The sequence below is a fragment of the Falco rusticolus genome, chromosome 1, assembly GCF_015220075.1.
Source record: "Falco rusticolus isolate bFalRus1 chromosome 1, bFalRus1.pri, whole genome shotgun sequence".
NCBI lineage: Eukaryota > Metazoa > Chordata > Aves > Falconiformes > Falconidae > Falco > Falco rusticolus.
This window is the reverse complement of record NC_051187.1, coordinates 13464719-13492056: the sequence shown is the minus strand read 5'-3', so window position 1 is coordinate 13492056 and position 27338 is coordinate 13464719. Positions and strand designations below refer to the sequence as shown.

The window sequence follows — 27338 nt, the reverse complement described above, 5'->3', positions numbered from 1 at the left end:
GCGCCCCGCAGCCGCCGGCTTTTTTCTCCTCACCGGCCGGGGATCCCGGAAGCGGCTTGGAAGGGCGCGCAGAAAACCGTCCTCTCAATTAATAACGCAGCCGCCGTTAGCGGTGACCGTTGAGGAGGCTCCGCCGTGACCCGGAAGGACTCGGCGGAGGCGGGGAAATTTTGAACAATGTGTGCCGAAAACGGTAAAAAAACGGAAATAAGGCGAGGCCAACCCCTGGCAGGGGGAGAAGGGGCGGGAAAGCCCCGCCGCGTGAAAAAAAAACCAACAAATGTTAACGAAGGGAATCGCCTTTCGCTTGGGCAGGGAGGTGACGGTTTAAAATGGCGGCGGCCGAGGGGGCGAGAGCGCTGCGAGGAGGCGAGAGCGCTGCGAGGGGTGGTGGGCCGGGCCGGGCCCGTCGCTCGGGCGGCTGCCGTGCCCGCTGTGCGCTGCCCGCTCTCGCTGCCGCCGCTGCTGTGAGGGGCCTGGCGGGCGGGTGGGCGCGGGTGGGCCCTGCTGCCGCGGCTGCTGCCGGCGCTGCCCGGCGCAGCCGCCGGGGACGCGGCGGGACGCGCACAGTGGTGGCGCAGGCTACGGTACCGGCCGCACCGCTGCCTGCGGGAGCCGCGGGCCGTGCTGGGGAACGTTCGGAACCGGATTTTCCGCAGGGCGCGCCCGGCCGGTTGGTGCCGCGGCAGCACGCGCGGCGGTGTGGGACTGGGGGGGATCAGCACAGCCCTCGTGTCGGGACGAGCGGCAGATTCCCGGAGTTTTGCCTAGGGAATTCAGTGAAAGCTGCTCGCCCAGCCCCCAAAGATGTGGCCTTGTCGCTTCAGGTCCTGAATAAAGTGCCCAAAGTCCCAGTGGTGAACTACAGTACCTAGTTCTCATAAGCCACAAATGTTTCTAGCCATCTGTTTCCCAAGGCTATGTTAAAAAAAGAAAGAGTAGAAGTGAAGAGACAATTCTCAACTGATCATTTTAATGCAGGGACAGTATCAATATGAGAAGAAAATTCGCTATTAGAATTTAAATCCTTATTCTTACTGTAATTGTATTTAATATTTTTTTCACTGAAGAAGTCTAAAAATAAACAGTGACATCAATATAAACTCAGAAGCAAAGTTTGTTTCCTGCCACAAAAGACATGAGAAATCAAATAAACTAGTGCTAGTTCTTTTTTTTTTTAGTTTTTTTAATTTTATTTTTATTTAGTTTGTGTTTCTTTATGCTGTATGGTTTATTCTTTTCCCCCTCAGTATTTTGATTCAAAATTTTGTGATTTGTCTGCTGTAATGCTTTAAGGAGGAACGTGAAGTTTATCTTTACAATGAGTTCCCTAAAAGACTTGCCTGTGTCCCTTCCTCCCAAATGGCAGTTACTTCAATACAAGCTGCTGCTCTTGCCAAAAGAATTGGTCCAGCACATCAGCCCAGTTTGCCATGCAGCGAGATGAATGCTTGTGCTGGCACCACAGGAAGAAGGTATGAGTGGGACACAGTGCCTAGGGGATCTTAAAAATCTCTTACTACAAATTCATAATATAAAAAAGGAAGAAGAAAGCTTTGCTTGTGTTAAAAAACACACCTTGATATTCTACTACATTTTTTAGAAAATACAGCTTGGGAATCAAAAGAATATTAAATATGTAACAACAGTTGCGATGCAGATTTTACTGAAGTCCTCTACTGTAGATAGTAAAATTTGGTGGTTTGTCATTTACTTCAATCAGTTCTGGATTTCCTTCCTTTCCTCTTTGGCGGCAGTTAAGTGGAGCTGGTTTAGCTGAATGCTCTAATCCTGACTTGGAGGCCCAACAGAACGGACAGAAGACAGTAACAGTAAAACCCAGCCATTCAGCTGATGTTTAGTTTTGCTGACATTTTAACAGAGACCGTCACAAGTTATAGATCAGTTGTCTTAAATTTATTATTTAGAAGTACTGTGAAATAAAATATTAAGGGTAGGTAGTTGCTAAAAACTAATGTTGCTCCTTGAGACTAAGCAGTGAAAGATAATGAAGACCCTTCCCTGAGTCACTGAAACAATGAAAGGCAGAAGCACTGTGCAGAGCCTCAGTGGTGGCACCGAGATACGTAGTTTTTCTGTGGTGGGAATGATTTTCTCTTTGGAATGACTGTGTGTGTTTGAATTCAGCTAATTAAGCAGTTAACTTAGATGACTTTCTAAGACTTTTTTTTTTTTTTTATCTTGCCAGGTGTTATTTAGTGGATAGAGATTATAGTTCTTAAAAACTAGTACAGCTCTTTTTATTTTAAGGATTAGGAGATTTCTACCTTTTTAAGTAGAAAAAGGTGTACTTTCCTAAAACTTCATTTCCCATAGTGCACAAGGGCTTTCTAGGCTGGGTCAGCTGATTTAGATTGTGAAATGGTCCTTATTTCCTGTCCAACGTGCATGGAAATGACTTGTGTGTACAAATGTCTCATCTTTCCTTCGTCAGGTGATTTAAAGGCTGTGGACCAGAATTCTGATTTAGAACAATGGCAGGAAACTGAGCCGATGAACTAGCTTGATATTTGGAAAACTGCTTCGTTTGTGAAAGTGATGTCATGAAGTAACCTACTGCCGTCTGCTCTGTTAACTTCATGGGAAAAGGTAGAGAGAATCTTGGTCTGTACCTTTTGTACCAAACCTTTCTTTGTTGTTTTGAGTTTGTTTTTGAGTTACTGATTTTACTGCATGTTATTTATTTAAGAGAGTTACCAGATTTCTTGATTGGTTGATGGTTATGTCCTAGCAGCTAATCAGTAGCCCTAAGTAACTCATTCTTGAAGCTTGCTTTTTTTTTTGTTTTATTCTTTTTGCTTGTTTGTTTTTGACAGAGGTTAAGAGGAACTTTTTAGAAGAAAATAAGAATTTTTCCAAACTGAAGCTGAGGACTTGGCAAAAACCCATAAAATGTCTCCTGAATCAAAAAAACTTTCCAACATAATTATTTTGGGAGTCTCATTTATGTTTATATTCACTGCTTTCCAAACATGTGGAAATATTGCGGTAGGTGTGAATTTTAAAACATGCCGCATTTGTATCACAGTTATGAATCCTTTCTTGTCTTTTGTGTACTCTAATGTAAGAATTGCTTTATTTGGGATCTTTTTAATGTGCAAGACACCTTGACATTTTGTCTTCTTGATTTTGGTTTAGTGTTAACTAGATTAAGTTCATTAACTGGATAATTAAGCAGTTTATTTTGTTTAAGATAGCATAGCCACACCTGTAACTGTGCCTGATTGCTTAGAAAGTAGGAAATTAATCTTATAAAATGTTTGCACTCTAAAATAGTGTCTGTTTTGACACTTGCAATATTTAACAGTTGAATTACATTGGACCTTCCACATTTCTAATTATTCTGTATAGTCCCTTTCAAAACACTTGCCTATGTTGTTATTATTAACCATGAACCTAGTTTTTCCTAGAGTGTGTTTCTTAATCTAACATCATTTTCTGTTCTAACTAACTAGGCATTGAGGGGGAAGTCTGAGAAGCACTCAGACTTCCACAATTGCCAAAATTGCCAAGTCACCTTCCATCTGAATACGTAATTTACTGCTTTAGTATCATGTATCTATTTGAGTGCTGAAGCAAAACTGAGCATAACATAAACCAAATTTATTTTTAAAAGAAGACTACCCTCTTACTACTTAAATTCTTAGAATCCTGATACTGGCAGACTTAGCCCAGATCCTCTAACTTACTGGGTTGTTGACGTTGCTTTCAGTATTAGTTACACGCCTGAAGCACAGATTTCAACATACCTCTTGAGCCTACAGGTCTTGCAGCTTTTCTTTTCTTGCATGCAAGAATCCTTTCTGGGTTCAGACAGACAAATGTTCTTCACTGCATTATAGAAATAACTACTTAGGATAGTTTTTGTAAAAGTCATAGTGCAGTGTGATATTGTACATGAGTACATAAGTACAGCCCAGTGATCTTAGAGTTCTGCAATGATTCACAGCACCTCACTGAATTGAACCTAGTAATCATGCAATCATGTAATTTATTGTCATTAAAGTCATTAGAAGTGGCTTTCAATCAGATCTGCCCTCCAGTCCAACTAATTACGTGGTCTCATGATCACTGAAGCTGATTCAAGGGGGAAAAAAAGGAACAAGGGAATAACGGGAAGACAAAAAGGATGGAAACTCTTACCAGAAGCTCATAGTTAGGTCAAATTAAGAGTATTTTGAAACTTCTCCTTTCCCCCCTACATTTTAAATTAAGATGATCATACGTATCTACCTAAGAGAGGTTTTTAGTGAAGCAAAAGTTTTGTGAAATATTTTAAGGTCTCTGATGAAATCATGATATAATCCTAAAGTACTAATTACTGCTTCAAACACAGATGTTTCCCTGCCAAATGTCTCCTTCACTTTCATTGTGGAGGTGTTGTGAGTTGTAATAAACACTTTAAGTACTTTTTAGAGTCTATTAATGATTAGTTCTAACGTTTGATACTGACTTCAAACTGATGCAAGTGTTCTCAAACTACAAGATACATTCTAATGTATTACAATGTATGATTTTCTCCTCACAGCAAACTGTTATCACAAATTTAAACAACACGGATTTTCATGGCAGTGGCTACACAAGGTAATTTACACAGATCTTATTACTTTGCTCATTGCAGGGTGAAGCTAGTTCTAATTCCATCTGATAGAGATACACTCTCACGAGATTGTAGTGTTCTGCTGACTTCACAATTTAATAATGTACTTAAAAGCAGTTTGAAACATTGGCTTCTCACTTCTTTCTAGTTCTACTCTGAATTCTTTCTAGTTGAACTACATTATCTGTTTTGTATGTTTTCTTTGTAGGGAGAAAAACCACCATACATACATAGTCAGCACATCCTCAGCATTTTATCTTAGGAGATGGCAAATGTGGAAGTTTTAAAATAAATAAAACTGCTAACTAAGCTGTTGGTTGTTTGCCCTTGTACACTTCTGTGTGTATGCATAGGATGGGTGGTGTGGATCAACTTCCAGGAAATACTGCAACATAAGTGTGAAAGGAGCAGTCAGAAAGATGAGAAGCAAAGCCACAAAAAGCCATTCTGTTTATTGCACTGGTGTAGCTGAACTCGCCAGGCATGATCAGGGACCTTTTGTATGCCAATTAATCTGTCATATAGGAAAACCTGGTTGCTGCTTTGAAAGGTTTACTGTCTTAATTTAAACTAAAAATACAACTGGCACAATACATACCTATAAAATTTCAGTGGTGTATTGGCAGAAAATGAATACCTCACTGATAGACAAATGAGGCTCTGGAACATTCTCTAGAAGTATGAGACACAAAATACAATTAACTATTGTTGTGGCACAGTTTGACAAATGCGTGTTATAATTTACAAGATGTGCTTGCCTGCAGTAGTTTGGGACTATTCAGCAATCCAAGAAACCCACTTGTACAGTCCTGTATTCCCATATGGAGTGCAGTAAGTCAAGGTAGCAGAAGAAAGGAAGGAAATGTTTGACCACGAAAGTTACGCAGTTACTTAAGTTATGTATGTACTTAATTATTTTGGAATCAACTGAACATTCTTAAATCAGCTGCACTTACAACCGATATTTTATTTTAAGTACTTAATCATTTTTGTTGTTTATTTATGTAGCATGTCTATTATTTATGGAGTATTCTCTGCATCAAATCTTGTATCACCTTCAGTGGTTGCAATAGTAGAACCTCAGCTCTCCATGGTTGTTAGTGGCATATTTTATAGGTAAGTATTAATTCTGAATTTTTGTCTGCTTCCTTTGAAATCTCTCTTTCATTTTTTCATACCTAAGGCTACCATGTCATGCATGAAATTGTATTAGCTAAGCAGGCATCTTGCAGAGATACTGTGTGTATCAGTAGATGTGTAACTGCAGAGTACTTCAGCCTACTGGAAACAGAGTGTATTTTTTCCACAACATTTCCAGACTTTGCTGACTGTGGAGTTCAGGTTGTGGTCTCAGATTAATGATTATATATATTAAAAAAACCCTACATACTTAGTGGAGTAAAAAGATTACCTTATTTCACATATGACCTATGACCTGAACTTTTTCCATGTTACTTAGGAGGGAGTAGCTGATTTAGAAGAAGCTAAGTGAGATATCCGATTGTTAAAGAGCATTGTCCACTTTAAGTCTATATTCAATAAACTGATGTGTTCTATTCTAGCCTGTACATTGCAGTTTTTATCCAACCTACTACATGGGCTTTCTACACTGCTTCTGTGTTTATTGGCATTGCAGCTGCTGGTAAGCATTGTTCTTACCTTGCTTATTATTCTTTGCTATATTTGAATATACCTCTAAAACATTTTTATTTCCTGAGCAATATATTCGGTATATTTCAGTACTCTGGACAGCACAGGGAAATTGCTTGACTGTAAATTCTGATGAAAACACCATTGGAAGGAACAGTGGAGTATTTTGGGCACTTTTACAGTCCAGGTAAGCTTTATCTGTTAATCTTTTCTTTGGTTGTGTACACATTCTACTTTTTACATTTTTTGAGAAGTGGGAGACTGCATCAAGAAATACTCCACTGGTACCTTGCAGTCAATGAAGTGGGAGGGAGAGCTGGAAGCAACGTTTTTATTGCTATTGTGCATTAAAGAACAAAAGTTACATACTGCAAGCCTCTGCTCTCAACATGCTAGAAAGATACATTTTTGTTAGGGGAGTGTTTGATATACAACAAAAATTTTGCTGATTGTTGAGGGCTGTGCTGATTTGTGTCAGGATGTTAAGTGCACTAATAAGCCCTAATGGTCCTGAACAACCTCACCTAGCACCTCCACCACACCCTTCCCATCTGCCCACGAGCTCAGGAGCCCCGTTTAAACCCAGCCGTGGAGCTTCAGTTCTTCTAGTGCTGCATTGGAGGAGTATGGGTCTCCAGCTCAGCCACAGCCGTACACGTGTCTAGCTATGGATCCTGGTGGTCTAAATCCCAGTCTACAAGTCCACAGACTGATTTCTTATCCTGGACTGAGTCTGGCCTGTGGGATGGCTTCCTGGCTTGATCTCAGACCTGCCTTGTCAACACAAACTTGTATGGTGGCCTGGACTCTTGGTTGACCCTGCCTACAATGTTTGGATCTGCCCTGCTTGAGTACTGCAGGGCTGGGCTTTAGCTGATGAGGCATCTCCTCTGCTGGATGTGTTATTCCCCCTTCACTCGTAGCCCCCCTTCCCTAAGGGAGCAGCCAGACCTTGCTGCTCACTGACAAACTGAAGTGAAGGTGATGGAGCTGGGCTTGGCAGTCAAAAGTAAGAAGAGCGCTCTTGTGCTTGCTGTTAATCATTCTCTGATATGCACTTTGAGTGCTGCATCAACCAAAGAAGTCAAGAAAATGCTTGGCATCGAGAAAGGTAGTGGATGTGGTTGTTGCCATTGAGTATTTTGTGCAGATACAGTTATGCCTCTCAGGAGAATGTAATGTAATTAGATTATAGGGGAAAATAATGAAATTATGCAAGAAGATGGAGCTGCTGACTTGGAGAGACTAAAAAGGTTGGGACTCTTTTCTTTGCAGAAAAATCAGGTGAGGAGGATTAATACTGGTGAGTTACCAAAACATGAAGCCCACAGGAGAGCTGAATTTAGAACTGTTGCTCACCAAATGCTGCTTTACTAGAACTTAGGTCACTTGGTGGGACTGGAAGAGGATTGGTTTGAAACAGATGAAGTGGTTTTTTATACATTAGGCGATACATTTTTGAAGCTTGCTGCCACTGGAGGGTATGGGGTTGGACAGTTTCTGCAAGATCAGGAAGGGATCAAACAAATTTGTTGGCAACAGGGTCCACAAATGGTTCCTGAAGAGAGATGCGTTTTACCATCCCCAATACTGCAGTTCTGGATATTGGGAGATGGGGAAGGGAATGAATTGAAGAAAGTGTTTAAGCTGGTGAGCTTGCACTAGATGGCATTGCTAATGCTGTTGTGGGGACAGAAACCTGGATTAGCAGAACATCAGTCTGAACCAGTGGCTACTTCTTGTGTTTCTTAAGTTTCAGGTTACAGATTAACATATCAGTATGTTATCGGAGTAGCAATTTCCACAAACCCAACTAATGTGTGTGTTCGTTTAGTGAATAAAATGAATGGCTTTGTATGAGGAAAGTTGACTTCAATGCTGTTTTGAATCACTATTCAGAATTACTGTATTTCAGGAAACTGTAGGCAGGAACACAGAATTTTCCTTCACCTGTTAACCAATTCAGCATTGCTGGAGCAATACTTCAGACGAGACACATGACTCGTCTAAGTATTACAAAATCATCTCCATAAATATGTTGGGTTTCTAACCTACACCATTCCAAAATTAGAGGTAACTTAGGTGCAGATTGCCTCATTTTTGGTACTACCTTGTGTCTTGATTGCTGAAAATGAATAGCCAGAATTATGGGGAAGAATCCTCTACTGTGTTTGAAGTTTTATACAGAGTAAGCAGTTTGCATGGGGAGTGACTAGTGTCTTTTATTTCTTTCACAATGGTACAGTACTTTTTTGTGCATAGATTAGTATTACTGTGGTGCTACAACATTAATCTTACTTCAAAAAGTGCTGTTCACTTTTGTTGTCTTTTTTTTTTTTTTTAACAGCTTGTTTTTTGGAAACCTCTATATATACTTTGCTTGGCAAGGAAAAACTTACATATCAGGTGGGTATTGCTTCTTTATATGTGAAGCCATTCTTTAAAATATGGTAGCATGAAAAAACATATGAAGTAATAAATGGGAAAGTGGCAAGAAACTTACACAATAACAGACAATTTTTTCTCAATTTATTGTTAGACAGACTATTTTTGGAGTATGTTTTTGACTCAGTGTTCCATGGTACTCACAGCCCCTGTATTATGTGTGGTGTTTTCCAGCATGCAATGCACTTTGAGTACCTTCCTTTAGGACATTGTCTATGAAATCCTTCAGTATGCTAGTTTAGAATAAGGTTTTCCTCAATAGTTATTCTGGGATTTTTCCCTGTGCAGACACGCTTATGCCAAAATACACATATTTTGGGGAAAAGATATTCTGGAATGGCTGTACCTTTAATATACCACTATCCCGTTCCAAAGTAAGTTTGTGTTGTAGACTGTCCTTCTAGATCAGAATGGAGATTAACTTATAAAATAAAGAAAAAGAAAACCATTTCTGTTCACTTCATGGCTGCACTAATCATTGCGCTGGCATAAAGTAGTGCAGGAAGACAGAGGCTGAGACGTGCAGCTGGACTGAGAGCAGGCTGCTGCTGCTGCTTGAACTGGCAGCATTGCTGGCACGCTGTGTAAAGAACTCAGTCTTCCATTCTTGGCATAGTTTATGAAGACTAATTTCCTGATGGGATTGTAATTAATACTGTAGTTTTTTCGTTTGACATCATGCTACACTGGTAAAGAGCAGGAATTAAAGAACAGTAGACTTTGCTAATATTCTTAAGAAGCTGCATAGTGGTTAAAACTCAGTGGTTTTAAGGCAGAGATTTCTGGCAACTTTAAGCAAGGAAAGGTAGGTGGGGAGAGTGAACTAAGAAAACTGCAATGGTGAAAATAGAACAAAATCAAAGATTTGATTATAAAAACCGAGCATTGCTGGAAAAAACAACGTTTTGTAAAAAAATAGGTTTGATCGTCCTGTTCTATAATGACTGTGAGAGTTTTTCTTATTGTAGTCTTAAAGTAAAATATCTACTAGCATGGTCAATTCTTTTAACATTTAAAAGATAAGGATACTTCTGCTTTAGTCAAGTAGGAATAAGATGTTGACTTTTAAATGGTAATTATCAGGCTTCAGAAATACTGCCCTGTTGAGGTGAATAGTCCACTTCATGCTTCTGTTAGATCTGTCTTTTCAGGTTCTCCACAAACACAGGCTTGGTAGCACAGCATAGGTTAATTTTTAAAGATCATCTTCCACATTACCTCACCTTTAATACAAGGGTTTAAATGTTATTGAAAGTATTGGAGACACTTAGAACCTGGTGGGCCTGAATTTCTGTGCATTTTAAATTTCATTGCTCTTGCTAACCACAGAATAGAGCAATTAACGGTGAGGGAGTTCTGCTGTTATATTTTCCTCCATCTTTAAATGTCTTCATAGAATCATAGAATGGTTTGAGTTGGAAGGGACCTTAAAGATCATCTAGTTCCAACCCTGCTGCCATGGGCAGGGACACTTTCCACTAGACCAGGTTGCTCAAAGCTCATCCAACCTGGCTTGAGACTGCACTTTATAAAAAATGTTGTTATCAGAAAATTTAGCAGTATTTAAAAATCAATTCCTGCTTCCTTTTACTACCTATATAAAAATAGTACAGGTTTTTCAAGGTGAAGCACATATTCTGGTTTTGATCTGTAATCATTATACATGGGTTATTTTTAGAACAATTTTAGGTTTACCTTTAAGTTAAAATGGAAATAAATACAAGCATAGGCAATATCTTCAGAATCATGTGCTAGTTCAATCAGAACTCTTAGCTGTTTCTTGGCTTCCCCCCCACCCCCTGCTTAATATTTGTAAATGAGTGTGACTTCTGTGTTAGACTTGTCCATGCTAAACAAGTTGGTTGGTGCAGCAGAGCTGGTGCGCGTAGGGCAGTGGTTACCTTCCTCCAGGTGCACGTTGTGTGCTGCGTTGGTTACTGAAGTTTCAGTGGTTTTAAGGCCTTTGTATTTTACAAGCTTACCAGTTGATGATGTTACAGTGCTAGTATTTCTGGTGCTGGTAAAGGCTTTTCTTAGAAATCTGAAGGGGTTTGGGGTAGCTTGCTATGTCCGCTCTGAATTATGTAAGCCTTGAAAGATGTGTTTTCTTTTGCTTATAAGTTAGGCACTTTCTTTGTTAATTGGTTCCTCCTTGGTCATAGCCTTTGCATGGCAGAAAATGTGAGTGACAGTCTTTAATATGCTGATATTTTATTAGCATCATAAAACTGAGACAGGAATTTGCCAGCAGCTGGGTACCTTTTACTCCATGTGGAAGGTAAGTTAGAAAATTAGTATGCATTTTAAATACTGATATGTAGTATGTTTGTATTAGTTCTTTGAAGGTGGCTGAGTTGGTTTGAACTGCTTTTGCACATCTAGTTATGACTCTTGTTTGTTTTTCCACAGAGAGTGATCGCAGAACTGTCTTCATTGCTCTGACTGTTATCAGTCTTGTGGGCACAGTTCTGTTCTTTCTGATTAGGAAACAAGAAGACACAAAAGCCCCAGGGGAGGAAAATTCTACTAATGAAATCCTGGGGGACAGCTTGTAAGTGCTCCTGGCAATAACATGTTGTCACATACACTCATTTGTGCTCCTGTTCCTCAACTGAACATCGTGCATTTGCTTTCCTCTCTACTCTGGAAACATGGATGTTATGAACCACCTGTACAATTTATAGATTTAGTAGAAAAGTGTCTGTACTTTAACTAAAGTGCGAATTGATGTTCTTTATATGACACATTCTCAAGAGTGGAGTGTAGTAGTGCCCATTTTATCCACTTCAAGTAAGTGCCTTTGGAGAGATACCTTTTACCTCTGTTCTCCACTGATTATTATTAAACAGGTGTCCGCCTTTCATAGTCTGACTTGCCTTCATCAGACCAGTTTAAAGGCTGGAATAAGCAGAAATAACTTCCTTTCTATAGGTTATCTTTTACATACTGAAACATGTTTTTCATATCATCTCTAAATACATATATGCCACCCTGATATTTACATAACAATTCCTTAGGTACACAGATAGTCAGTGCAGTTTTGCCTGAGACATCAGTTTATATATTTTTGCTTTGTTTAAAGAACAATGAAAATATTAGAAAAATGTCAGTAAGTATGCCCATGAAAAAATATTTAAAGCTAAAAATGCTCAGAAGAAGGGTTCAGTTAAGCAGGTTAATTTTTGAATGGCATTCACTACTGCAGAAGGCAAATAAATTTTGTAGTTGATAGTTTAGACTCTCAGAAACTTTTAATAATACACTAGCATATTCTAGCGTATAGTGATGGGCTAGAAAATGTACAGAAAATTTGAGAAATTAAGCTGCCTTCCAGCACAGCAATACAGTGTGATTATTCTTTTTCCATTTTGACCAAGTAATTTATTTTTCTAGGTCTGCACAAAACAAAGTGACGAGAGCAGTGGCTGCCTTCAGTAAGTACTGTGTCACCTAAGAGTTGCTTCAAAAAATACTGACATAGCCTTTGCAGCTCTCCATGGTTCTGCTGAAAATGTGTTTATGTAAAAATCACTTGGAACAAAAACTTCTGAACAAATAAGGTTTTAAAATGCATTTCAGTTATTCCACTTTAGGGGTGGCCTACTTAGAAAAATGACTGCCAGATGACAGTGGTTTTCAGACCAGAGATGAATGAGTTTTGAGCCTGAACAGGAATTCAGTTGTCTGTGTGAGAATTTGCAGTTTTAATCCTAGCCAAAATGGGGCTTTCAACTGGAAAAGCTTGGGAACCCCTGAACTAAAGTGTGGGAAAATTACTGTTGACATGTGATTGGTGTGAGCTGGCTATCTGCATTTCAGAAGTGCTCCTTTCAGGTGACACTGTAATACAAACAAAGCTTGACTGCAGGTAAAGTAAGTGAAGTAGACTTCAATTACATACTAGTGTAGACTAGGAGAGGTGTGGAAGGTTAGTTGTTTGATGTAGTTTCAAATCCAAGCTATTTTACATCAGCATCCTTATATAGATGAGCACAAAAAGAGCAGGTCACTGTTTGGGAAAGCTAGTGCATGAAAGTTGTTGTTTGTTTTTTTTTTTTTAAATTACAAAATTCACTCATACTGTTTTATTTTGTCACTAAATTATACCAGTTAACAACAACTTTGAACTGTGGCATCTGCAGTTTCCTTTGCAGTTTTGATGTGGTCTGCTTGTGACTGTTAAGTGTGTTTTGAGAACACAGGGATCTTCACTGAGAATTCATTTATCCTTTTAGGACACAACTGCAATGAACTGAGAGAGAATACAAAAATACAATGAGCAGAAAATTATCTGCTAATTGAAAACTGTGTATACCCTCTTTAATAGTGCCCACTTGCATTTCTTACAAAAAAGAATTTCAGATCACCGCATTTCATTTAAAGGGCAGGTCAGGGGGGGTTTGTTTAGCACTCTGTTTACTGTAATAAAGTCACAGTTTGCATTGTTTTAGCCTATTTTTGCCTTAAGCTGAGAGCAAAAGAAAGTGCAAGTTATCTTAGTAGTGTTGTCAGAAGTTATATTAATTTGCATTATTATGTCTTTACAGAGAAATCTATAAAGCTGAGCTTCACCAAAGAGATCATGCTTCTCAGTGTTACAACAGCCTACACAGGTATGAAGCAAGCAGGCTGTAAAATCATGTAGCAGTGTCAGGACATTGAATTTTAACCCCAGAGCAGAATTTCAATCCCGTATCTCTGCAAACATTACTTGAATATTTTAATTAACTTTGATTATTCACTTATGACATTTCTGTGTGCTGGAAAGCATTTCTGTATGGAAGGAAGGGTGCACCTAAATTTGCAAGTACTGACAGATGTACTAATGGTTTAGTACACTTCTGGGTCCCAAATTGAGGGAGGCAAAACTTATATAGCTGGCTTTTATGTGATTTGGCATGACACTATCAATAGGTTTTAGATCATGTTTAATGCAATTTCATTGCATTTGAATTAAAATAATAAATATTTATTTATTAAAATATTTATTAAAATAAAACCAAAAAAGCTTTGTACATTACATTTGCAATGTCATCTTGATTAACGTGTGGGAGATTTCTAACAGTCCTCATTTTAGTGTTTGTTCTATTGGGAAAAAGTTTAGGAATGTTCCAACTTTTTCTCATTAGTATTTGCTGTGGCAGGAGCCTTTAATGGATTTAAAGGGGGTTTTTGGTCCTTAGTTCTGCTTATGATCAAATTAAGTTTTAGGAAGAACAGATGCATTTTCAGTACCTCAGCTCTGAGTCACCGTTATGAAAAATTCTTGTTGGCTCTTGTAGGTGAAAAGAAAAACTTAGATGTGAACAAACTATAGGGAGTGCCATATCATCTACCGAAGGGTACAGTCAGCTGCTGGTAGAGAAATCTCAATAGTAGCTATGCAGTCAGCTTGCACCAGCCACTAGTCTGAGTTACAACTTACCTCACAGTATCTCCAGTGTTGTGTTAACCCCGATTAACTAACTTGAATTCCTCGTAGATGTTTAGTGCAATGGGAATATGAAGCAAGAGAACAAGGGAAGGGAGTCAATCAGGTTTTGCCTGATTAATCTGAAATTTAGTTTTACAGGTAGTAGAAAAAACATGAGGCCAGCTTTGAAAAAATAGCTGCTGCCATCTGGTGGCTCTTGGTCAATATTGCCTCTTTATGTAGGAAAATACAAAATCCTCTAAGGCCAAGGAAAGATTTTATTTTCAAAATTGATGGTCAGATTATTAAGACTGCTCAAAGTTTATCCCTTTTTGAAGCTGTGCAGTTCATATACCATGTTAGGTAGCCTGCTACATGTACACCAGGATATGGTGTACTGTATTTTTGCAGTAGCAAAAGGTAAAGGAGGTAAATTAGAAACAGTTTTATTTTTGAACTGTTTTTCTTTGTTTAGGCATATCACTTTGCATAGTTTTAAATATACTTTCTGTTAAGGAGCTATTATTTTTATACTGATGGCTGCTTATAGTCATGCTAGTTGGACTCAGCTATGTCACCTTTCTTCACAGTAATGGCAATAGAAAGAAAGAAGTGTTTTAAATAGCAGTCATTCTTTCTCAGTTTTAATTCATTATGTATGTATAGAAAAGTAGCAGTCCATTTTAGGAGTCTTGGTTCCTTATTGGTATTTGGGGATGCAGGGACTTTCTTAGGAATGCCATAACTTGTGGAGAAAAATATTACACTGCAGTGGTGTTTTATTTCTTCAATTACTGTAAGTATTATTTCACATGACAGTTTTCATTTGGATGAAATTCCAAAGTTCTTGAGAAGTAGAAGTATAAACAATATATAGGGGCTGTGGCAACAGCAGCAGTACTGAACCTAAGTGCACACTTAGTGACACTGTTTTTTCTAATACAGTTTTTGTAACGTGGCATAGCACAATATTATAATCACATAGTTTTAAATTCCCTGTTTGCTTCTGTTACACATAGAGCATTTAAATATATGTATTTGAAAGATACCTTAGGGGGAAACAGCCTTTAGACATGAAGATTTTTTTCATAACTTTCATAATGGTTCATCTATCAATTTTGTTTGGTTTCCTTCAAAGGTTTGGAATTAACATTCTTTTCTGGAGTATATGGAACATGTATTGGTGCTGTGAATAGGTTTGGCAGTGAAGAGAAAAGCCTTATTGGTCTCTCTGGTATTTTTATTGGTGTTGGAGAAATTTTGGGTGAGTCTAGATTTACTATCTTGTAGACGAAAAAAAAGATTAAGATGATACAGTTAATAAAAATTCTATTTCGGTTTAACTGAATAGTATCTTTCAAGCTTACAGGAATGATTATGTGAACAATAAAAGAAATACTGGAAATAAAATTGGCAATGTGGTTCCTTACTGCACTGTGAGTTACACTGCGTAAAGTGGATATGGACTAGTATGTGAAATACTGATGACTATGAATTCTAAGATTTTGCATTCTTTTTGGATTAGTGCAAAGAAATACATAGGACTTGGAATGAGAGAAACATTTAGGCTACAATATTAGGGAATTACCAGCATTTCGATATTCTCTTTTAAAATAGTATTATATTTACATTGTATTATTTCTTAAGTGGTACTGTAACTGTTTTAAATATTTTAATAAATTGGTACCCTAAAGATTTCTTTAAAAAAGTTAGTTTGTGTTAAGTGAGATCTGATATTTGGGTAAGATTAAATTGGGGTAATATTCATTAAGTAAATATCTTTGTTTGCTTAAACTCAAGTTTTACAGTGTTTAACAAAAAAGCATAGCCTTTGTTCACTAGCAACTTGGATCCATAGAGAGGTGCATGCTTTTGCAATTAAGAGCTAAGCACAAGGCCATCCACTTTCACTTAATGCTATTGCAGTACTGGAGGAAACAGTGGCTGCTGGCAAAATACTTGCAAAAAGGTTAAGTGTCTTCATTGGCAATCATCTGATAAATCTGCCCTCATTTATCAGACACTTCTCACAACCCAGAGTTTTGTGTCATCTGGCAAATGGGGCTGGCAGATCTGGCAAACTCCTTGGGGCTGTTTTCATATCTGTTGATTTTTCAGGTAACCAATATGGGGAAGTTTAAAGTATTTTTTTCAGTATTTTAAATTTGGTTCTGTTCTTTACGTCTTCAGTTCTAATTATCCAGTTTTTTCCACTGCTACAGGTGGAGGAATCTTTGGTTTACTGAGCAAGAATAATCGCTTCGGCAGGAACCCTGTTGTGATGCTAGGGATTGTTGTTCATTTCATAGCCTTTTATTTAATTTTTTTCAACATGCCAAATGATGCCCCTATTGCTCCTATGGAAGGAACAAATGATGTTGCTTATATGATTCCAAGGTATGTAAACTTCCTCCTTTGGCTGGTATAACTCAAGGTGTGTATAAACAGCTTGTTCCTCTAACAGACAATTCCTTGAAACCTCTTTTCTGCGTAGTGGCTAACTCCGTAGAAAAAGCTTTCAGGAATTCTGTTTTTATTAAAGGTAGATATTCTACCAGCGTGCACCCAATTTTGGAACTTAAATGGTATGAGAATAAAAAGCATGAGGGTGTTTGGTAGCAATTCTGTCACTTGAGAACTGACATTCCTGACATCTAGTACAATAGCAAGACCAACAGCTATTGTACTAGATACTAGGAATTCAGTTTATTTTAAAACAGTGTTGGGCTCAGTTTTGCTACAGTGGGCAGCGCCAGCCTTGCGCTGGTTTCCAAAGTCTTTCAGTGCTCATTGTCAGAGTCCGCTTGGTGTAACTGGAGCCTTGCTATGCCTGTCTCTTAGACTGCTCAGTGTTAGAGGAAGAATATAGGGAGCTTTCTTACCTCATCACTGCAACTTTCTTTTGGGGTTGCATTTTTGCCAGTTTGTGTGAAAATGCAGCGTTGTCAGTTTGTACAGACACAGCTGCTACTTGCAATTCTCAGCATTTGTGCCTGCAGAGGTGAGTATTCTATATTTAACTGGAGTATTTTTCTGTAAGATGAATTAGTATTTCTCTAATATTCTTGCAGTTTTTATGAACTCACTGTGTGTGTGTCACAGCTTTTAATCACAGCCTTGGCAGTTCTGTGCTCCAAGCACCAACGTGAGTTCTTTTAGTGGTGCTAATTCAGTGTAGAATTGACTGCAGGTAACAGTAACAGAAGTCTTAGCATTCAAGCAATTAAAATCTGATGAAACTATTCTTTTTGCCAAGCCAGGTTATTTCCAGTTCTTTTTCCAGTGAAATTTAAAGGTTGATAAATTTCTTCCATTCTCAGTTTCCAAATAAGTCTGCCAAAAATAATTTATAGATGTGTAAGCTGCTGAATGAATGGCTTTTAAATTTGATTCACTTTCTCCTTCAGCAAAGAGGTGGCCATATTCTGCAGCTTTCTGTTGGGCCTGGGGGACAGCTGCTTTAACACCCAGCTCCTCAGCATTTTAGGATTCCTGTATTCAGAAGACAGTGCTCCTGCCTTTGCCATCTTTAAGTTTGTTCAGGTATTACATAACACGGCCTTTTGGAAGTATGACTGTTAGAATGTTATTGAAATACTGGGTTGAGTATTTTAATGAGCTGAGAAAAATGTTTTTGCAGAGAATTTCGTCTGGCTTTTGGTATAGTTTGTGATGCTGTAAAACTGGAAATAGTTTTCTAGACTGTTATCTTGAAGCCTTGGGCTGTGTTGTTTCTAGATGAAATGTTTTGAAATACCAGAGAACTGCACTTGTAATGTTACAAACACTTTTGGGTTTGGTGTTCGTTTTCTACAGTGAACACTCTTTAAATAACAAGTCAAAACTAAATCTGTTGTATATCATCAAGACATATGTTGAGATATAATGAAGTCTTCTACAGAAGCATACTGCTGAGAGTTGCAAATACTAACCTGGGTATCTCCACTGATAATCTTTTTGCATTGTGTTTTTTTTCTCAGTCTATCTGTGCTGCAGTTGCATATTTCTACAGCAACTACTTCCTTCTGCAGTGGCAACTCCTGATCATGGTGATTGTGGGCTTCTTTGGAACAATGACCTTCTTTACAGTGGAGTGGAAAGCAGCAGCAGCTCTTGTTGCCCGTGGCTCAGACTACAGCAGCATTTGATCTGGATACCATGCCTAGTCCAACGTAAGGAAAAACACAGGCACATTTATAGTGAAGTGATGTGAGAAGGTGAAAAGATCAGGTTGCTGTGGAGGTTAAGATGGAGGAAGCTACTACTAAATCACCATCAGTCTAATTGAATGTGAAACATGGGAGAAAAAAAATGCCAAATTTGAAAGGCTTTTTTTCATGCTTTAATCAACTGAGTGTGCTGTGCGTGTTCTTAAAAATCCAGTATTAGAAATGGAAGGAAATGTAGAGATCTGTATGAACAAGTCTGTTCTGAGATGTACCTTTCAGAATGTAATTGCCTAATTTCACTCTACCATGCACTACAGAATTACAGTTTTGCTTTTTACCTTTTCTATTACATTATTTTTCTTCTGTTCTAGTTCTACAGACAGTTGAATTCTAGTCTTGAATGAGTGATATTTTTATAAGGTACATTATATTGCAGAATGTGCCTGCACAACTGAAATCAATTTGTTATTGACTTGTTCATCAGTTAGATACGCAGAAGTATTTCTGTGGGAAGTGTTGCCTTCTTATTCTGTATCACCCAGATCCTTGCTTCCAAGTCATTTGTTTATTAATCTATTTCATGTGCTTAAATTTTATCGGATCTATGGGTGGGTTTGTTTGTTTGTTTTTAAGAAAGTGGATCAGATTGTAGTGTGACACGAAAGATTTTTACAAGTTACCCTTAGCCATCTTCAGGATGTGATCCTGAAATCTGTGAAGTATTGTTAATGGAAAACAGTCTCTTGGTTCAGCATCTCAGAATCCAACTGTGTTGGGATAGCTGCTGAAACTTTCTCAGGGTAACGCTATGTGAAGGACCATAAAACATGACTTCCCTCCCAGACTCCCAAATAGTTCTTTTGAGTTTGATGACATTTTCATCATATTCTGTGATGGAAGCATTGTCTAAGACATCTAAGTACAAATAGACTCAGAATGTGAACTCTAAGAATAATCCTGCGGTGTTTCTTCTACTGCATAGTGTAAAAATACCTGAAATGCTTGACTTAAGCTGTTCCTTCAGTATGTTTTGGGAAAACTGTACTGTAATCTTATTCTGCCAAATATAAACCTGAGGTTACTAGCATAGTAACTATGTTTTAATGCAAAAACTGTTATAGATGATAGAATACAGGCAGTGAGTGCAACTCACCTTGATTTTATCTGTCTACATGACTCCGTAGTACTTGCAGTTGTATTTCTGTCTAGCAGGCAAACAAGATGCAACCGAGAGTAGGTATAGAACGCTGAGAAGGTGTTTCTAGACACTCCGTGTAGCTATTTTTAGTAAAGTACCATTCACCAACCTTTCTTTACGCACAGTCAGAATGTTAATGTCTATCTTTAAAGACAATTAAAAAAAAGTCACCTCAGTATGTGTTAGTAGCTCCTGCACATTGTAACTACACAGGTGTACCCAAGGTTAAACTTGGTGAAGGGACTATGGTATCTTCTGTGACAGATGCTGTCACTTTGGCTCTCAAAGGACATGTAACACAACTCCCACGAAGCACAGCCCTCTTCATGCACAGGGAAACAGCAGAGAGGGATTATTTTAAAGGCATATAGAAAGAGATTTTGAAATTCACTGCAGGTTTTTGCTGTGAGATCAGTGAAGTGTTAATGGGAGGATGAGAGGGCACCTGAACATTTGGCAAGCAAAGAAATCCATGAGGACAGACAGGAGAGAAAGCCTTTATGTATTCCCAGGAGATTTAATGAATGATGTAAAAGAGAATCAGATATAACACACACTTGAGTGAGGGGCTACTGAAGCCATTCCAATTTGTCAGACAAACTGAAAAAGCATTCAGTATTCAATCAATATGTATGATTAATGTGACTAGCAGCTCTAATGCCTCTCTCTTATGCACTCCTGTTATCTTGTAAGTTGAAGCATACTATTTTTATATACTGAGCACCATAAAAAGTATAAACGATAGGATGCTGTTAGTGATTAGAATTCTTTTGTTGCTACACATTTGTATTTTCTACCAAGTACCAAAAGGGATAAAAAGCTTTTTTTAAGATGGGGAATTACTGACTTTTGTCTCTGAACTTTTCCTGGAACCTGTTTTCCCCTACATATCAACGAGAGAAGGAAGACTTGAAAGTTCACAAGGAATAATTTTTGTCTTACAGTCCCTCCCTCCCCTTATGGGGCAAAAAAAAAATTATTCTCAGGTCTTGTGGTGATGAGTAAGTTATAAATGCTTTTAAAGTAATGCCATTTAATTGTAGCTAGATTACGGCTCTCAAGAGGTTACTTCTTAAATTGACCCCTTTTTACTGATGAACTTCTGTGATGTTCATCTGCCATACAAGAGTTATATGAACTATTTTATTAGAAATTAAAGAAAATTGCTAAGTTTATGTAGTTTCAAAAGCATTTTGAGACTGACTTTCAGGGATACTAATGAACTAGGACTTGAGGATTTTCAGTACCTCTGTGAATCTTGATGCTTTTTTTTTTTTCTCCTTTTTTCTCTGTTCTGCTTGGTCTGACTCAGTATCAGATAATGTTAGAAGGCTGTTCAGAGCTATTTATGGGGTCATTAAAGTGAAGTATTACTGCTCTGTGACAAGTTTTACAAGAACTCATGAAATTCTCAAAACTGCATCATGAATAGCCATTTTTTTAACTATTAACTATGTAATTATTGATTTTGATACTTGATCTGAAGAGGCAGTTCTCAGTTAGTCAAGCTGATCATGATGTGATTGGTTTTCACCTGTTTATTTGTCTTTGATTTGTCAGGAGGTGGAAAAATCTACCCAGCTACAGACAATTGTTAGTTTGGTCAATTTTTTTTGTACAGCAATATTAAGAATAGTAATGCTGACATCCATTTATGATTCCATCTCTTGATCTTTTTATCAGCATTTACCAGCCTCCCATTCATTTTGCCTCCTTGGCCTTTGAACAATTTTGTGTTAATCTGAATTGGGAGATTGCTGTTAAATTAAGTGGGATTTGAGAAAAAGCTTTTGCTGTATTTGTGGTACTGTGGCTTTATTTTATATCAGGGGTTTTATCTTTGTAAGTGAAATTACACATTAAGTTGCTTGAGTTTATTGAAAAGAAGTCTTTCTTTCATTTGTGGGTGTTTTTTTTTAATCCTTTCAAGGTGTCTCTTACCCTAAAGTTTAATATCTTGACATATCACATCCCCATCTGGTTTTCAAACAAATGCTAAAGAGAAAGTAAAACCTGATATTCGTGACATTTGAGTGCCAAAGAAACTGCTACAAATTAGTATTTAATGCATATCATATAAGCATATCTATATTTTTGTCTTGCCATTTGGTTTGCCTTTTGATATATGAATGTATGGAAAAAGAAAACTTCTGCAACTGTTGACCTTGTTCATAATTAAGTCATGTGATTTTACTTCTGTTGTGTTAATTTCATTAGGTGCAATCTGTGTTAGAGATAAGGAAAATAACCATTTATAAAATGTTCTTTATAAATAATTCTAATCTATAAATTGCTGGAAATACAGTTAGACTCATAAAGGACACCAAAAAGTAAAAAAACCCACCCCAAAACAACATGAAACTAAACCAAAACCCACTAGGAAACCTCATAACATTTTCCAAGGTCTCTCCTGTGGTATAGTTACTAAAAACCTGTAGTGTTCTACTGGTATAGTTCTGTCAATTTTTGTGACCACTTTATACTGGAAAGAAATTATTTTTCTATAACGTTATACTAGCAAATCCCAGCAGGAAGTTAAGTGTGGAAAACCATAAATTCAGGACTGTGTGTCAGTGAACCAGACAAAGTTCCACTTGACTTTAATTGAATTCCACAAGTTTACTTCGGCTGGGGAATGTGATTCCCTGGACACCAGCCTTAGTGCCAGTGATTAACACTACGGAGGTGGCCTAGCAGCGTGCCTCTGAAGAGTAGGCGTGTATGCAGAGAACCCCAAGGATTCTTTTAAGGCACTGATTAATTCTTTGCTGTCAGTATAATTAGGAACCACTATGTTCAACATCGTGCTACTAGACACAGTACTCAACTTTAACTGGAATTGTGCAAGTATGTTAGTTAGGACAGGGCTTTACAATCACAATCATTCATTTTTCTAGTGAAATGCGTTTTCAAAACCTTTATCCATATCACTGTTTTCCTTGCAAGTTTTGTAGCCCCACTTATGCTGATTGAATAGCAGCAGTAGTTAATACCGTATTTTCCTTGTTCCCTGCTGGGTCTTCTAACATGCTGGCAGAAATATTAATAAATGGGGGAATTTAGATAGAGATGAAGTTAAGAAGTTAGCTGCTTAGCAAGATACTTGCCATGCTGATACAACCACACTGGTTCAGAAGCAAGGTTGATTGAGACTGTTGTAGTTTTCATGGGTAAATTCAAAACTATGCTTTGATAAGCTTAATTTTAGAGGTTGTGCTAGTACCACAGAGAAGTAATGTGAGAGTGGAGGAAACATCCTTAGAGTGCAAGAGTGATCAAAGCTGGAACTGAGAAGAATTCTCAGTGGGCACATGAAGGGGGTGCTTTGTTCAGTGGAGTTTGGGCATTTAGCTGCTGCTGGCATTGGCTCTATTAGTTTCATACTTTCTCTCTTATCTTAGTTATTTCAGCTGTTGACGTGTCCTTCTCCAAGCTGGCACCTCTCTTTTGTTTACATTTTGACACTGTGCAGAAGTTTGAATGATTGAAACCTTTTTACCTTAATAAAAGGTGTCTTTGGGTTAGAACTGGTGATAATTGGGAACAGGCTCACACAGTGATTTATCCTAATGAAAATGCTGATTTCGAGTGTACTTACCCTTCGTGTATTTCTTTTCATGGACACAGCCACGTAAATAAAAGTGAATTACAGACAATGATTTTGTTAATATGCTGGTTGTCAGAATTTCTTGTGTCACTAAACACTTGTGCCGCGGGCTTTGGAAAAGGGAGATGCAGTCTTAGCTGACGGGTCTCGGAAGTGCTTTGTGGCACCTGTGAGGGCCTGCTTAGGAAAATGAAAATGCTTGGTTTAGTGCTACCAAGCTTTGAACCACTTCATTCTAGTCGTAGTGTAGACTAGTGAAATGTCTTGGGGAAAGCAGGGTGGCTGCTTCAGTCCCGGCCTCCCATTTTCTTCCCCTGTCCTGTTTGAGAGCCCATCTTAAGAAAACTGATGCCATTATTGATATGAGAACTTGTCTAATGTTGTGGGGGTTTTGTGGGTTCCTCTTCCCGGTATCCTTTCCGACGACTTCAGATATTGTTCTCCTAATTCAAGTGTTGTATGTCTGAAAGACTCCACAAAATTCATCAGGATTGTGGAGTATTTGGGTTCTCTTTATCTAAAATTAAATGCAGATGTGGAGGGCTGTTCTCCAGTCAGAAACTGCTCAGCTAAAAGGCAGGAGTCAGTCCTGGAGTTAGCAGGCACAGGGGGAGCAACTGGATACAGCTTTGCTGGCTGTTGTTTGGCTGGGTTGTATGTGAAAAAATACAATTGCAGAGATGGAAGATGCTGAGGGAAGGTAAGAAGTGCCTCAGGCAAGGAGGCCAGTACAGACAAATTTTGCTTGTTGCATTTTTCCTTCAAGATTCAGTCATTTGCGCATTCATCAAAATCCACTGTGGTTCCACTAGTGTGGTCTTTGGATGGCCTTGGTATTCTGATTTCTGAGAGAAGGAATCTGTATTCAATAGCTGACTGTAAAATTCTTTATGTGAACAAGTAGAAAAGAACCTTGCAGGTTAGCTTTTGCTGTGTGCAGCCCTTTGAATCTTTGGATAAAAGGACATTTAGGAGTTTGCACTTCAAAGCTAGATCATGAAGGGGTAAAAAAAAACCCGAGAAACTTTGTGCCTTAAATGAAAAAAAATCATTCATTCTGTCATATTAAAGGGAAATTGCTATTTGTTAAGGTCACTTAGTGAAATTAGCTTCAATTAAGCATCCTTACTAAATGCAGTGGTGACTGCTTATTGTCAGAGCCACTCATCTTGTGATAATGCCTGACCTGCAGAGTTTATGATTATTAATCTTTGTAAAAAAAAAAAAAAGCAAACAGAACAACTAGCCAATTACATAGATAATAACCTGTTTGAAAGAGCCTCACTACCATACATCATTTTTTTTTTAATGCTTGCAAAAGTATAACTGTAGTACAGAGCATTTGTTTTAACAGCTCCGGTGCTGAATGATCGTGTTAAGGAGGTGAAGTGTTTCCTCTGTGGCAGCAGGACAGCGGAGGATGCTCCGGGCTGCGTGCTGGGCCCCTTTGCCATGGAATGGAGTGGCTGGTGGTGAAAGGCAGCGTGAAGAACTGCAAGCTGCCAGAGTGCCTCTGCCCTGTTCAGGCAGCGTGACTGATGGAGGAAAGCACAGGTGGAGGATAGTGGTGAGTACTCATCCTTTTCCCTTGCTGAAATTTCTCTAAATGCTCATCTAAAATTTGCAGGCTGCATTTCTAAGCTACCTTCCTTCCTGTTATACATATTCCTATTAGCTATAAGGATACAAATGACATCTGTCAGGTACTCCTGTGCTCAGCTTGACGTGGGGTAAAACCGACGAGTCCATTAGCTGCCACTTCCAAGCTTGACACGGGGTAAAACCAACACGTTCATCAGCTGCCACTTCCATTTAGGTGTTTTCTCTGTTAGGTGACCCACTGCAGCTGAAAGGAGTTGCTTTTCCTCCCCGCAGGGCCAGGATGACTTCTCCGCCTTCAGAGGCAGCAGGCAAACGGTGCTGGCAGGGGGCTGGTGCTCTCCCTGGGTGTGTTGGGGCACGCAGCAGGCAGACACCAGGCAGTGCTGAAGTCACCGGGGAAACTGGCACTGGTGCTGTGACTGGAGAGAATTACGAACTGGAGAGAACAGGGTGTGAGACTGTCTGGAAAACGAGTGTCACAGGGATCACATTCACAGGCCTCCCTTCCCTCATTGCAGAGTGAAACTGAGCAGCAATCACAGGCAGATCTCAATGACATTTATGAATAATTATAATAATTATGCTTCATAAAAACTGAATTCTGCAAATTCTCAGACGTGTCGGTAAGACATGGAGTGCTGCCCTTTCACAGTCAGTGGCAGAGGACAGTGCTCAGCACCCCTGCGGGTGTTTGTCAGGATCAGCCTGGCACGGCACTTGCCTACGCTTTGTGCTTTCATGCTAGCACCGCTGTGATTTGATATACACATAAAAAATGACTGTAGGGGAAGGAAAGGGCATTATGCACACTGGGTTTCATTTCGTGCAGAAGCAATTGGATTTAAAAGTTTGGTTGTTGGTGAAAATATTTATGATGTTCTGCAGCAAACAAATAAACCACTGGTCCCTGGGTGGTTTATCCCAAACTGGGATTGGGAGGGGAGGATGACTTGGAATGCTGCAACACTGGCAGCTTCATGGCTTTGTGTTCAAGACATGCTTCCTAGATAAGAGCCTTTGTACTGAGGGGAATCCAGGCATGTTGTGTAATGCTGTTAGTTGAGGAAAGCGCCTGCTGGACTCCAGTTGGAGGGCCAGCAGCTGTGGATAGCCCCAAGATGCCCACTGGGACTCCCCCTGCTGCGGGCCAGCTATGAATAGTTGCACGGGGCCATTCCCCTGGCTCCACAGCCTGCCTGGCCACTTTGCTCCAACCTCTTGCTCCCCTCCAGAGCTGTGTCTGAGCTCAGGTCCTTGCCGTCATCCTTGTTTGAGATATAAAGTAGGTTCGTGCCCATGCCTGGCCTTCTACTGTGTTGATCCTGACCAGGTCTTACTGGTGTGACTTGTTCAGCCCTGCCTTGTCTGCGGATTGCTGGCTGGGGCTGCTGTTGCTGCTTCTTGTTTGGGTGCGGTGGGCCTGTGCCCTTGCTGGTGGTGGCCGTCTCCTGGCTTGCCTTGCAAAGCTGTCGCTTCTGCTGCTCTGGGGTGCTGAGCAGCTCAACCTGCCCTGATAACTGTGTGTGCTCGGGGAACCTGGTGGCTCTGCTGTGGATGGAGCCCGGGGCTGATGGGTGCATTCCTGGAGGTGTCGCAAGGCTATGGACAATCTGACCTTGCTTTTACCCACCACAAGCAATTTTTTCACCAGACAAGTAAAGTATGCTTGGCATTCATGGTCAGGCTGGGAAAGGGTTCCTAGGGCTTAAGCTGGTTCTGCTTGGACAGTTTCACACACTCCAGTTGAAACTCTGGAAAAAAGAAAAAAAAATATGGGCCTCATTCTGCTTTCCAGCACCATTTCACCCACACTGTGAGTCTGGATTCACTGCAGGATCAAAGCAAAAGATTTCAGTTTGTGTGGGAGCCAAAGGCTGTTGCAGCTCCACATGGCCAGGCGAGGTCGGTAACAGGACAGGTAAAAGAAAAAGCAGAGGTGACTGCTTAGATACATAGAAGGAAAACAAGGGGATTATTTTTCACATTTAAGCAACCAGGAGTTATAAAATGGTGATGTGTGGGTAAATAGTGATAACAAGGGATCAGCAAAGCACAGGTTCTGCCTGTCCGTTAGAAGCCAGGCTGGGGCAGAGCACAGAAAGCCTGCTCTGTGTCCCTCTGCACAGGCTTTTTGATTTGCAGCATGCCATGGTGTGGCTTGACTTTACTCTCTGTGTGTGTCCATGTGTCACTTAGTTTTGACGGGAATGAAGGGTCATGTTACACCATTAAAAATTAAACTTCTTTTCAGATGGTGATGAAGTCATAAGGTGGCGGGTGCTTAGGCTGCAGAGAAAAGGAGCGGGAATACCCTGGTAAGTTCTAAGCAGCTGAAAGTGCAGTTTGATGATCAATATTTTCATGAGAGGCTATATTTAGCAGAAATTATAATGTTCCTGGGTCACTGACTGAAACTCTCAAATGACCTCAGTTTGTCTCTGGTGGAACTAAAGGCTTCGGATATCGATAATATTTAGATATGGAGACTGCTCAGTATTTTCTACTGCAAAGTACTGCTGTGAATACTCGATTTGTTTTTCCTCTATTAATAAATTCCTTGCCCCAGAAACTTCATGCAGGAGATAAATATTGCAAAACAGGAGAATTTTGAAACAGAAAAATCAAGTGGTATG

General features: G+C 39.3%; 1 protein-coding gene across 4 annotated transcripts; it reads left to right on the top strand.

Moving 5' to 3' along the window:
* Positions 1-35: 35 nt before the first annotated feature.
* MFSD11 (major facilitator superfamily domain containing 11) lies at positions 36-27294 on the top strand. 4 transcript variants are annotated; one of them, XM_037410538.1, is made up of 16 exons: positions 36-193; positions 1370-1475; positions 2456-2610; positions 2838-3009; positions 4550-4605; positions 5630-5737; positions 6184-6263; positions 6362-6458; positions 8619-8677; positions 11126-11267; positions 12110-12150; positions 13264-13329; positions 15268-15393; positions 16352-16526; positions 17537-17672; positions 18110-23164. In XM_037410538.1, the coding sequence occupies exons 4-16, from the start codon at positions 2914-2916 to the stop codon at positions 18275-18277; spliced, it is 1350 nt and encodes a 449-aa protein (XP_037266435.1). In that variant the 5' UTR covers positions 36-193; positions 1370-1475; positions 2456-2610; positions 2838-2913; the 3' UTR covers positions 18278-23164. The 4 variants fall into 4 exon arrangements, 3 of the variants coding, with proteins under 3 accessions (XP_037266435.1, XP_037266440.1, XP_037266452.1); XR_005107886.1 differs by lacking the exons at positions 36-193; positions 1370-1475 and adding exons at positions 24458-24670; positions 26957-27294 and having other exon boundaries at positions 2376-2610; positions 18110-18301; XM_037410543.1 differs by lacking the exon at positions 1370-1475.
* Positions 27295-27338: the final 44 nt, after the last annotated feature.

Bases quoted from the DNA above. Each gene is read 5' to 3' on its own strand.
- MFSD11 (XM_037410543.1), top strand. From the start codon at position 2,914: ATGTCTCCTGAATCAAAAAAACTTTCCAACATAATTATTTTGGGAGTC. The intron at 8,678-11,125 runs GTGGGTATTGCT...GTTTTTCCACAG, and splicing joins AGGAAAAACTTACATATCAG to AGAGTGATCGCAGAACTGTC. The intron at 12,151-13,263 runs GTAAGTACTGTG...ATGTCTTTACAG, and splicing joins GAGAGCAGTGGCTGCCTTCA to AGAAATCTATAAAGCTGAGC.